This window comes from Heterocephalus glaber, unplaced genomic scaffold, assembly GCF_053883595.1.
Source record: "Heterocephalus glaber isolate CG9 unplaced genomic scaffold, H.glaber_assembly_v1.0 deba00001594, whole genome shotgun sequence".
In the NCBI taxonomy this organism is placed as follows: domain Eukaryota; kingdom Metazoa; phylum Chordata; class Mammalia; order Rodentia; family Bathyergidae; genus Heterocephalus; species Heterocephalus glaber.
The window spans coordinates 12,716,653-12,729,732 of record NW_028258369.1 but is presented as its reverse complement, the minus strand read 5'-3'; the positions used below and the strand labels follow the sequence as shown (position 1 = coordinate 12,729,732).

Below are 13,080 nucleotides of genomic sequence, written 5' to 3'. Positions count from 1 at the left end.
AGGCAAACACAACACGACAGGGTGGTTACTTGGCTTGTCCAAACCCGAAGAGCAACTAAGTGTTGCCGCTGGGGTTCAAAATCAGCAAACACTGTCCAGGATCTGTGTCAGCTCTCCATTCCCACTTGTGCTTGTTGAAGAGTAGAAATAACGCCCCAGGTTCATACCAGACCAAGCACAGGCAACTGCTAAGGCCAGGCACCTCATCCATTCAAATTTAAGCACGATGTGCACCCCTGGAACCAGTCAACATGGACATCTCGGCCACAAGGCGAGGGGGAAGGGGCACCGTTGCATGTAAATACCAATAAACAATCAAACAACGAAAATGGGAGGTCACGCGCCTCACTCTTGCGGGCTGTCCCCCTAGAAGAGTTGTAGCCATGAGTTGTAAATGCGCGGGAACTGCAGAGCAGCCGCAGTCACTTCTCTCCTCCAGGAGGGGCTCGGGCCTCGCTGCTCTACAGCCTCGTTCTGATCTGGCTGGTCTCAGCTAACCCCGGGGTCTGTTGCCCAGCTGTGACAGTAGGAGGCCAGTGTTGCTGCCTCTCAGTGGGCAACAAGCCCCTCCCCGCCGCTGTGTCCCTAGCAACGCTCCCCTTCTCAAGGCCATTAAGAGGCCCATAGGATTGACAGATTGAAAGCGGCGAGTCTGTGGGCAGCCGCCAGTCCTCAGGACCGCCCCCGCCCCCGCCCCCAGCCGCGCGAGGGAGAACTCCAGAGCGCGGCGCTCTACGGTCAGCGCACCATTGGAGTTCGCGTCGTTCACGTGTCGCGAAATCAGGCGCGGTTTCCGGCAGACTGACCGTTGCAAAGGTTCAACCGGTCCGAACCCACGGCCGGTAGTTTTCTCCGCGTCTGGCGGAGGCTGTCGCGGCAGGCTCTGGACCAGAAAACGTAAGTGCAAGTTATTTTTTGCACTTCTCCAACTGGTTTTTCCCGTTCCGGGTGGGCGTGCGCGTACCGGCTGCGGAGCACAGCCTGGAGAAGCGGTTTGGCGTCGCGGCTGGGTTCTCCTGGGGAATGTGATTGGAGGCGCGGGTGCGTTCTCCTGGGGAATGTGATGATTGGAGGCGCCAGGAAGCCTGACCACCTGTGAAGGGCTTGGCGCTGACTTCTGGGCGGAGTCGCTCATTTTCCAGCCTTTTCTTCGGTGGCAGAGGCAGGTGGGGGTGAGGAAAGACCCCGCCTCTCAGACTTTCGTGGCGGTTTGAGTTTAAAGATGTGACACACTTGAGAGTTACTTCAGACTGTGTCTTTTGAGATGGGAAACGTACACTTTTGTGGTTTTGGTGGCGTTCGCGTTTGTTCAAAGGCTATGTAGACTCGCTGTTTTAGTGTAAATATACTGATGAGGAAAAAGAAAATAAAGATGTAGGGGTGTTTTGGAGACGTTGCCGCGCACGGAGAGCTGCTGGGGTCAGGAAACACTGGAAAATGTGCGGGTACTGGAAAGCGGGGAGGCGAGCACTACTGCCAGGCGGCGGGATGGAATTGGACTGCTTTATCCCGCACTCGTCCGACTTTGAATGAGAGTCTGGGCAGAAGATTTAGAAGGTGGCTGGTTGTTCGTGTTAACCCCATGTTAACCCCCGGTTCTGTTTCCTTACAAATTGGAACCGTTTGGCTGTAGTAATAAGTTGCCTTGGATTTCTCGAAGAGGTCCTAGGGTGTTGCTGTGTTTTCAGCCCTCATTGTGAGCTATGCTTTATTGGATAAATTAATGGCAAGTTGAACGCCTTGCATGGGGTCGGGGGTGAATCTTCACATGACTTTTGAGACTGTCTTTAACGTCTTTAAAAAGGTCTTTTAAAAAATCCGATAGTTTCTTTTCTTGCATTGTTACACGTTTAGAGTTTATGGTGAAATATGAGTTTTGTTTTAAATAAACGCACTTTGGCAGGATTTTGGATTCAAAGATTGAAATTTATTTTGCACAATCTAGTCATATTGAGCTCTAAGATAATGTTTTAAAAGCTATAACCTTGTACCTTATGGAAAGAAGTGAAAAGGAGCTAAATTTTATGATGTGCTTGCCATTAATCAGGCATGATGTGGGTGCTTAACTTGTCATTTAGTCTTACACAGCTCAGTGAAGTAAACATTATTCCAGTTTTACAGGTTAAAATAATTGAGGCACAGAAAGGTTAGATGTCTGCCTAATGTGAAATGACAAATTTTGCCATTTGGATTTGAATTCATGTATTTCTCACTAAAGCCCAGCATCTTGCCCTCGTAACAATTATTTTACAAGAAGGAGTTGTTGTATCTGCAATGTACAGGTACAGTGTGAATCCACATTGCATACATATGATGACTCTGAAAAGTTTTTATGTGCTTTAAGTAGTGGTCCTTTTGGGTAGATGTGGTGAATACTAAAATAATAGTTGGCCCACAGTGGGTGCCCTTGCTCTCTCTGTCAGGCATTATTTTAAACATTTGATTTATTAATTTGTTTAATCTTTGTCACCTTATGAGGTTTACATGATTTTATCCCTATTGTACAGACTTTTAAAAATGGAAACAATTTAAGTTGTCTGAAGTGACACAGCTAGTAAATGGGGGAGGTGGGATCCAAACCCAGGTATTCTTGTCACAAACCTAAAGGCTTAATGCTGTTTGATACTGCCTCTTATGTAACTAGACATGTACAATAGTCGCCTTAAAAGTATTAAAGTGTAAATGTTCTCGTCATGGGAAAGTCAGTGTCCCATCTAGATAGGGTGATTGTTAACATAGCACTTTTGCTTTTTGGAGGTAGAACTTGAATGAAGTCTTGAAGCTGAATAGATTCTCATAGGTGAAGAGACAGCTTAGGATATGACAGGAGCTAGAAACTCAAAGTGCAAGATCAGTGTTGCTTTGTAAATGTGCCACAGAAGGAAAAATGTCAGAAGGACAGTGACAGGCTCAATGCACACTGCTCCTGTGTTTATCTGTGACCAAGTGTTGGCAGCACTGTAATTAATCCAAATTGCGAATTGTCTGACTGTAACCTTAGGGTGGTAGTAGCCACACTTTGTCTACAGCAGGCCAAATAGTAAATATTTTGGGGTAAGAGCAAGGAGGCAAGTGGTAAGAGGTGACCTGTGAGAGGTGGGCAGAGTCCTTAAGGACTTTGCAAGGCATGGTAGAAGTGTGGAATTTATTGTGTAATTGTCATGGAAGGGATTCCCAGTGATTTTAATAATAGAGCAAAAAAGATCGTTGAGTATGGAGGTGGACTGCAGCACTAGTTATGGGGGTTAGATGAATTGCATAAGTATTCTTTGGCTCAGTTTTCTCATACAGAAAGTGGAGATAATAGAACCTATCTCATAGAGTTGTCAGTAAATTGGTGAGATAGAATATCTAATTTAAAAAAAGAAAATCCAAATTAAGTTAGAAATAATGATTTTTAAACTGTGGTTTTGTTAGCAATTCTGTAATTATGATGAAATTACCATCCTTCTGGATAAAAGTAATTTGTCAAAACAATTCAAGAAAAAGTAGAATAATTTGAGTAGATCAGTAACCATGGAAGAATTTAGAAAATGTTATAAAATCTCCACCCAGATGTTTTTTTTTTTTTTAAGCTCTTTCAAACCTTTAAGGCACAGAAATTCTGGTGAGATGTAAACTTTTTGTAGAGAAAGATGGAAGGCTTCCCAATTAATTTTGCAGAGCAGTTTTGATACCAAGAGTTTATAAAAATTTACCAATATTGGCTCATTGCTTGTAAGAAATGTACAGACTTACCAGTGTAAGATCTTAGAGATACAACCAATTTCTAAATAAAATACCAACAAATTGAATGCTTTTTCTCTGTAATTGGCTGCATCTCTCACCCTAAGAATGTCAAGAAATGTATTAATGTGTTGCAACAGTAGATCAAAAGAGAAAAGAAATTTAATCATCTGATGCCAAAAAAGCCATTTGGTACTATCTATTATTTGTTCTGGTTTAAAACTGCACGACCAGGAGAATATTTAGTGTGTTGTGGACTGACTCCAACAGCCCTTTTTAGTGGGGAAGAGCTAGGGGAAAACTTTCAGATACTATTGTTTCTACTTCACAGACCCAATGTTTGAATCTATTCCATAAAACTATTTGCACCACTGCAAGCTTGTTTTTCAGTGTTCTGTAAAAGAGCAAAACTTTAGAGTAACTAAATTCGGAATTTGGGGACTAGTTAAATAAATCATAGGGTATTTACAAGCTGGGATACTAAGAATTTGTCAGAGTGACTGTGGTATATTTAAAGGTGTTTGAAACTTCTCCTGCCTGGTTTGCCTGGTTTTGACCTTTATTCCTGGTTTGCCTAGTGAAGTTTATTCTTGCTGGGGGCAGCAGTAGTTGGTTTATTCTCATTGCTGTTAGTCTTCAGTTGTATGGATACACCATGGTCTAATGACTCATTGCTTGTGTAAGTCTGAATCAGAAAAAAAAATCTCTGTTTTAAAAAGTACAATTTGGTAGAAATTACAACTCAAATTGGAGATGTTTTGTAACTTGAAGTTTTTATACAGCATTGGTCTGCATTTGTATGACTTGGGAGTGAACTCTCCCTCCTCCTTCATCCCCTTTTGATTTCTGTCCTTTGGGCCTTTGGTGATCAGTACCTCCTCTGTGAAAGGAAGGAGAAGCAGGAAAAGAGATGAAACTTGAATCCCTTAGCTGTGCCTCTCATTGCTGCTATGAGTCAGGATGGATAAAGTGAATTCATTTTTTCCTTAAGGTGCTCCTCCCAGTAACTGTGAGGCAGGTGTTCAAACCAAATCTGGAGTACAAGATAGAATATGATATTGTCGTAGTCCGTGTCTTGTTCTAGTTCGCTCCATAATTACGTGACTCAACCACAACTGAACCTTCAGAAGTCTAGATTTTCAGGCTTATATGTCACACCAGTTTATTTAGGTTAGATCCGTTTAACCTTAAGTCTAATTAATAAGGCAATTGAAATGAAGTGGAGAGCTACACTGAATGGATTTGCACCACAGGTGCAGAGGTGATGTCTCCCAGGATCTCTGCTCCATGCTTTGCCAGGGCCCAATCTAGCACAGATCACCGGTGTACATTTTGGAGGCACTGCCTGAGTGAAAAGCCCTTTTGAGTCTCTTTATAGAAGTGATTAGCAATCATGTTTTCTTGCTCAGTTGTCTCCAGCATTTACTCAGTAGACTAAGTTGTAAAACATTCATTTCACAATTTGGAACTGCATTTAACTTTGATTTTTATTCCTATTCATGGTTGGTGTAGCCCTTCAGCTTGTTCTAGTGCTGGGGAATGTAGCTCCATGGTAGAGCACTTGTAGCATTTGCAAGGCTCTTGGTTTGATCCCCAGTACCAAAAAGAAAAAAAAAAAAGAATGACATTCAGAATTGCTCATGGAGGGGCTGGGATTGTAGCTCAGTAGTATGTAGATTGCTTGACTGTCCTACTAAGGCCACATGTTTGGGTGTGATCCCCAGTATCCAGCCCCCCCTAAAGTAAATTGCTAATGGAAGAATTCTTATTTTGTAACTCTCCAAAATCCAACCAAAATTCTAATTCAATTTGAGGTGTCATTCTGAAAGCATATCCATATTAAGGTTATTTAGGTGCTAAGTGTGAAGTAACATTTATGTATTGCTTTTCAGGAGTAGAAGGCTTGTCGCTCTTAGGTGACTAAGCAGTTTCACAAATAAGCAGCAACTTTACAGATAATTAGGCTCAACTCAGAGGAAGTGGAATTTCTCCTGGTGCACAATGTGTACCACCTCCAATGAGGTCAATGTGGTTTGTATATTAAATAAAAAATGTGTGGTTTTTTTATAATGCTATATAGTTCTTTTCTAAATTGAGTAATTACAGTGAAATGCATAGATCATAAGTGAAGTTTTATGAACTTTGATAATGAGATATAAAACTGTGAATGTTGGGGTTCAAGTATCTTTGTGAACACATACTTAACATTTCTTTTGAGTAAATTGAAGTTGAATTGTTAGATCGTAGAACTGATGTAAATTTAATTTAATGGGAATCTGCCAAATACTTTTTCAAAGTGGTTGTGCTGTTTTTGCATATTTGTTGCATTCTGCTATGTTTCTATTTGTTGTGGGCCAAAATATAGATTACTAAACTATGTAAATGTGGCTCACCATAAAACACATTTAGTCTTAATGCCACCTGGTGTTTTTCATCTTTGGAGGTAATGTTAACTACCTACCAAGAGTCACTTTTGATGTAATTATGTGAAAGCACTTTGAAAAGCACAAGGCACCATACAAGTGTAAGGTGGTATTTTTTAAAAAGTAATAATGTGTAGCTCAATGCCAGGTAATTTCTTTCATGTAGTTTGAAGCAGACATACATAGCTACCAAGCGTGTTTATCTTCACTTGATCTTAGCCAAAAGGTCAAGAAGTGATCCAGGTGTGTTTATCTTTAAATTATTCCTAGAATTCATAATTGATTCTTAGAATGAACTTACTATACTGAAATTTAATGGTTATTTATATCCTATCTTTTCCCAAAAATGTTTTAAGGTGATTTAAAAATTAATTTATCAAGAAAAATAAGTGCTTAAGTGTTTCCTATATTGTCCACAGAGTGGCACTATTGGATTATCTAAAAATCAAAAGCCATATACCATTTATGCTTTTGTTCATGTCCAGAAATATTTGCTTTTAAAACAGTTTTAGTGTAGAAGACTAGTCTTTCTACCCTAAGTACATGAGGGGTTAAGCTCAGTGTAGAAGGGTTAATGAGAACATAGTTTTGCAAGTATATTCATTATGTAGTCATAGTACTTAAAATGAGCAAAGGGCCTTTGATAACGCAAATAGGCCTCTGCAGCTTCTTGAAAGTGAAATTAAACTCCTCACCTTTTCTTTTAGTTCTGTCTTTGATCTTTCTTTTTGTTAAATTTTCCTCAGGCAAAGACTCCAACTGCTACTTGTGATGATCCTGGTGGTGATCTTGGTGATGGTCTTAGTGGTGGTAGTGGTGAAGAGAGCAGTATTCCTGTTGACTGTCCAGAGGATTCTCCATCTGTGAATCCTGTAACTAATATCAATTGCTATTCAACTTTACCATTTTAAAGGAAAAGTTTTAAATTCTTTGTATACTGTGGAGTTCCTCTAAACTCATACTTAAGAAAATACTCACACTTTCTCCCTACTGAATTTGTATGCTTTCTTTGATTAGACAATGAGCTCCTAACTGTTTTACTTCCCCCGTTTTCTTATGTAGTAGGAAATTTAGAGCAGTTTTGTACTGGAAATATAAAACTAGATTCTTTTAAAAAATCAATTATTTCCTTGCCTCTTTTCTTAATTGGTAATTATTATTTCCATCCTTATAATAGTGTGAATTTTTATTTTATCTCTGCTTTAGATTAAAATTTTTGAAAGGTTGGTGAAAAATAACAGTAATTTAAACAGATAAATATAAAGTGTTTTTTCTCCCCTAGTACTCAGTATGTCTCTTACAGAAGTAAAGCATTAACTACTTTTTTTTTTTTTTTTGTACCGGGGATCAAACTCGGGTCCTTGCGCTTGCGCAGCAGGCGGCGAAACCACTGAGCTAAATCCCCGGCCTTGCATTAACTACTTTTAATATATTACAGCAGGAACAATTTCAACCGAACATACCCCACACTGAAGAACCAAGACAATTTCTGGTGGTCATTAGCCAATGTCAGGTATGAAAATTCTGTCTTTTTAACGTGGCTTTTGAAAATGTTAAAGTGAAATTTTATTTTTCTCTTTTTGAGTTGTCTGTGTATTTCAAGAATTCTCAGATTTTTTTCATGAAGGGCATGTAGGGGTCCTATACTCAGTTTTGTAAGTTTGTTGACTGAATGATTGTAAAAAACATTGAAGCCAGAAGTCACATCTGTTATATTTGGCTCCATGTTCTTTCCAGAGCAGAAAATTCACTGTTAGTTCATAAGTCATTGTGTGGAAGGTCACTCTTTGACCTTTTAGCAGATTTGAACATTTCTTTCCTGAAATAGCACCTTCCTTGATGTGAAATGGCCGCATCATAAATGGGATGGCGTAGAGGGGCTGTGATGCCTTTGCTTCCTCCTTCCAGTGTCCCCGTGAGTTGGATGGAGTAGGATAGCGGCAGGTCCAGGATCCTCGTCTCAGCCAGGTGGGCTCTGTGTCACCTACACCTAGGCCTCAAGTAGGAAAGAAGTTGTTTCTGGTGCCTCGAGAACTTTCATTGTGCCTTGCGGTTGAAATTGGGCTTAATGGCATTCTGACATGTTACTTTTCTTTTGACATAGGAACTAATAATACCTTTCACTATAATAGGTCATATATGATGCCATTCAACTGCTAGATAAGAAGTGTGATGCTATTGATAGAAAGGTGTCAGAAATTCAACATTCACAAGTGAAACACGGTTGGGACTCTCCTGTAAGTAGTATTAAAATATTCTCATAACTATGATAAGTCTGTTTTCTAAAGATGCCAGTCAGCTGGAACTGATACAGAACTGTGAAACTAGCAAGGCTGATATACTCTTACTGTAGGAGCAGACAGAGCACTGAAACTGTTGGAAGAATACTGAAGTTTCGGTTTGGTAAATATATGACAAATGAGTATTTTTATGTTTGTGCCTAAAATAAATACAATACAATTAAGATGTAAGGCTGAAGGGGAATAAACATTAATCTTCAAATCAAAAGAGCATTTAATAATGTAGAGCAGTGTTGCATAGAATATAAATCATAATGTACTGACTACTCATTTCCTTTTTTATTCACTTGTTGATCTATGCTGGGCCTGTGTCACTTTAGAAGCAACTCACAAGACAGAGCTTCTCAGATTTGGAAAGAGCTGAAGCCGAGGAAATGGAGAGAATAGAGCATTTCACTTCATTTTCTCACTCTGAAAGTTATAGCCCAAGTTCACCAGTTCGCAGACCAGAAGATAGTGGTGAGGAAAATACGATGCCATTTTTGGATTATGAAGAATCACAGGAAATCGAGCAGGAACCCCTGCAGGAGGAGGAGCCAGTCTGTGGTGGTTCACCAGTTCCTAACCAGTGCTGTGGCCGTACTCACTGTACATGTGTGAGATATCCTGATATGCCTGCCAGCCCCAGGTATCCTGACAGCAACAGCATGTCGCCTACAGAAATTTCCACAATATCACATTCACCAACTCTGACCCAGAGATATTCCGGCCTGAAACGTAACTTGGACATGAGCAGCTCTTCTGGGTGCCCGGAGAGTAAGCATCCTAGAACATCTTTCCAATACTCAGCTGATTTTGGTGAGTTTGGAGTGACACATGTTATAAATAACACTATTTAACTTGTATTCATCAACGTCTTTCTTACAAACTAGTGCAAGTTGTTTGTTTCCTATTTTGAGGGCTGGTTTTAGGTGACATTTATAATGACTAACATTTATTGATTGTACATTATGTGCAAGGCACTGTATTGATCAACTAATATGGCTCTTCTCCACTGATATCTATAATGCCCCCTTGGAGTGTTTTTAATCTGCTATTTTTCTTTACCCTTTTCCCTGGATAAATAATTCTAAACACCCCTGAAATGCCCACATACCAGATAATAGGAAAGAAATGCTATGCCTTTAATTAATTCATACAAAAGAGGATAATTTGTGTTGATATTACTAGGTTCTAGTGAATAATAAAACCTCCTTCTGTTATCCTCACACACTAACTTTGGGGAGTCCAGCTTTCTCCTTGAGTGAATGAATACTTGTCAGGACACAAAGAAATGTCAGCACAACTGACAATGAACAGCATGGCTAAAACCTGTTGAGGTCTAATTATTTCATACCTCAGTTGTTTATTAAAAAATATAAACCTTCAATCAGAACATCTATTACTATGCAATTAAACGTGAAAGAGAAATTTTTTAAATGTTAAAGTTACTTTCGACTTAGTTCAGCAGAAAATAATCTTGTTTTCTTCTACATTCAGAACAACGTGTAAGCCATGAAAGATGGGGATTTAAAGAGTAAAAGTGGTGCTAAAAATATCCAAATTGAATGCATGGGAAAGATTTGGGGAAAGAATCAGTTTGGTTCTCCCAAGTTAATGGGGTCATTGAAATTTGTTATTAAAGTGAACAAATTTAGGGCCTAGCATCCTAGCACTCACAAAGTACTGAGTTCCATCCCCAACACACAGCAGCAGCAAAACAAATAAAAAACAAAGGGACAAATGTAAGCAATTATAGAACAGTAAATTTGGGTGGTTTTCCATTGTATTTAGCTAGCAAAATAAACCTAATTTATTTTGGAGAAGGGAGAGAAGAAACCTAGAGAAATTCATTGAAGCAAACTTAACAGAGTAATGGGTTAGGTTAGATTAACCTAATTTAACCCAAATAACAGGTCTTTTGCTGTGTTTTCCTGAAGACAAAAAGGCCTTAGACTGTGAAGTAATTTTATTTTTTTTGGTAGGGTTATTTTTGTGATCTTTGAAGTTTTAAGGAAACTTCTGAACCTACCTCTGCTGTTTGCAGGAGGTCGGATGGGATGTTCTTGTTTTTTTTGGTACCGGGGATTGAACTTGGGTCCTTGCGCTTGCACAGCAGGTGATGAAACCACTGAGCTAAATCCCCGGCCCAAGATGGGATGTTCTTAATGCTGCTCTCCCCAGATCACCTTTATATAGGTTTTCTTTAAATTTTACAGGTAGAATTTTAAGTCCTTGCTTGGATACTTAAGAGAAGGTTCTAGGGCTGAGACTATTACTTCCTATCTAGCATTTCTTCTTTCAAGATAATGATCAGGTCAAATATAATTTGGTTTTTTTCTCCCCACTCAAGCTACAAGTTCTCCAATTGAATCTAAAACTGATACTGTGAAACACACCTTCCCTGAAAACCCTTTAAACTGGTCTGTGGAAGATGTGATCCAGTTTCTGAACCATACAGATCCTCAGATATCAGGCTCCCTCACCTGGCTCCTGAGGACACAGGTAATGTATCTTTTGATCTGGTTTTCCTGCTGCCATAATGACTTTGGATGGCCTCTGTGCAGGCCTTTCTGTTAGGTACTGTGTTGTGTGGATGGTGGGGGAACCGTACCAACTAATTTTTCCATTTGTAAGAAAGGTTATTTTGTCCAGTGTTAGATCCCTCAATAGTAAGTTAATGGTCGGTTCTTTAAATGGGTGTCCATGTACCTAGTATACTAAATATGCTCTTTTATACTATTTTATTCAACATCCAGTTTTTAAAATTGCGTATCTTGACATAATTCATTTTTAAATATTAAATTTTTTCTTAAAATTTGAAGTGTATTTATAAAGTATCAAATGTTTCACTGTTAAGATTATATTTTAATAGTTTTTATAAAGTAGATGCATATTCAGAGACTACACATTTGCAATGAGCTTTCTAGTTGTTTTACACGTTCTTGTAAAGAAATAGCACTGTGATCAAATGTGAAAGTATTATTAATTATAACTGCTTTCTTTCTGTAGGAAATTGATGGGAAAGCCCTGATGCTGCTCAATAATGACATAATCATTAAGTATATGGGTTTGAAGCTGGGGCCAGCCCTGAAGCTATGCCACTACATTGAAAAGCTTAAAGAAAACCAAGGTGTTTTCAGAAATGTAAATTGAGCTTACCAATTCATTTTCTTGTCCTTAGTTTTTGTTTTGCTGACAGTTCCTCTAAAAATGTTACATCCAGAATTGCAAAACTATGTTATAGTTAAGTCTACTTCTTGAAAAGCCATTTAACATGTTAACATTAACATATTCAAACTGGACGTTCATTCCATCTCTGTTTTTATTATTTTTTATGTACAGTTTACAAATATATTTCATGCAAAAAATATATATTTCAAGCAGCAAAACAAAACAAAACCAAAAATTTTTGATTTGGGAGAGGAAGTACCAGGGATTGAAAACTTCTATAATTAAATCCAAGAGAATTTTACCTCAGAAGAGAATTTAAAGTTAAATCTGTAGCTATCATATCTTTCTCAGATATTCTGATACTGTAATGTACTGTTCGTGTTCTACCAATTTCCACAAAAGCAATAGGCATGTAAATTATTTGCCTCTCTATTACTTCTTTGTATAGTTTTATTTGTTCAAATTTAGTGGAGAAAACCATTTATAAAGCTTCATCAAATGTTCTTACCAGTTTTGAGATAAACTGTAGGATATATGGAATGACCATTCCATGCAAGAAATATACTGCAAGAGTAGTCTGGATGGAGTCTTATTATAATTTGTTCCGAGAAATACCTATTATTTTGACGTTTCCATATTTTAGTTTAATTGGGCATTCAAATAAGAATTCATTGTTCACATCGTTCTATTAGGATATGTATATCCCAGTTTTTAAAAGATATGTTTTTATTGTATATGTTTATTCCTCATATATGTACTGTTTCATATTTACATTTCATTCTAAAACAAGTATACATGCAAGTAAATCTTTACTTTTTGAATTTAAAATGGCACTTTGCACTGTTAACAGAGGTAATGAGGAACTTTTTCTTACTGAGGTGTTTTTATACTTTAAAAAATATATATGCATCACTTGCCATCCCTGGTACCTTTCAACTTAACTCTTCAGGGAATGAGAAACAATCTCTAGATTGATTTCCATATAAGGAAGATCTCTGTTCTATAGTGTTCCTAATTTGCCTAGCTCTGAGCCATTTATCCTTTTAAACTTTGGAAGATACATTAGTTCTAACTTATTGTTATGAGCTATATTTCATAATTTAAAAATTTTAAGAGAAATATATCGTTATTATTTATTACATTGTTTAACTTTTGGAACAATACAAGCTATGAAAACTGTTGCTAATAGTATCAGCCGTTTGTTATAAATAACAATAGAACGTTCACCAGGTGCAAGAAAACCAAATGTTCTTTATATACAAGTGCAACTATTTACTGGATACATGTGGTTTAAGGGATGACTTAATTTATGTTATCCATTATATAAAATGACATTCTAACTTAAACTTGGTCTTCTTTCAAATTGTTTATGTGAAGATGCTGTACTATTTCTCAGGTGTTTTGAAATACTGTTTCACTCTTTCCAATTTTAAAAATAAAATTAGATAAATTCAATAATTAATGCCAAAGCCTCAGAT

At 38.0% G+C, this 13,080-nt stretch overlaps 1 protein-coding gene across 1 annotated transcript; it reads left to right on the top strand.

The window, feature by feature from the left end:
* Window positions 1-728: 728 nt before the first annotated feature.
* On the top strand, window positions 729-13,050 carry Scml1 (Scm polycomb group protein like 1). The gene is made up of 8 exons (XM_021245292.2): window positions 729-897; window positions 5,619-5,748; window positions 6,896-7,021; window positions 7,588-7,662; window positions 8,282-8,386; window positions 8,770-9,247; window positions 10,782-10,933; window positions 11,441-13,050. The coding sequence occupies exons 2-8, from the start codon at window positions 5,728-5,730 to the stop codon at window positions 11,582-11,584; spliced, it is 1,101 nt and encodes a 366-aa protein (XP_021100951.2). The 5' UTR covers window positions 729-897; window positions 5,619-5,727; the 3' UTR covers window positions 11,585-13,050.
* The last annotated feature ends 30 nt before the right edge of the window (window positions 13,051-13,080 follow it).

What these genes read in the sequence shown, in the direction of transcription:
- Scml1 (XM_021245292.2), top strand. Translation starts at nt 5,728, where the DNA reads ATGTGTACCACCTCCAATGAG. An exon ending in ATTCTCCATCTGTGAATCCT is followed by an intron (nt 7,022 to 7,587) that starts GTAACTAATATC and finishes AATATATTACAG; the next exon opens with CAGGAACAATTTCAACCGAA. An exon ending in TGGTCATTAGCCAATGTCAG is followed by an intron (nt 7,663 to 8,281) that starts GTATGAAAATTC and finishes TCACTATAATAG; the next exon opens with GTCATATATGATGCCATTCA.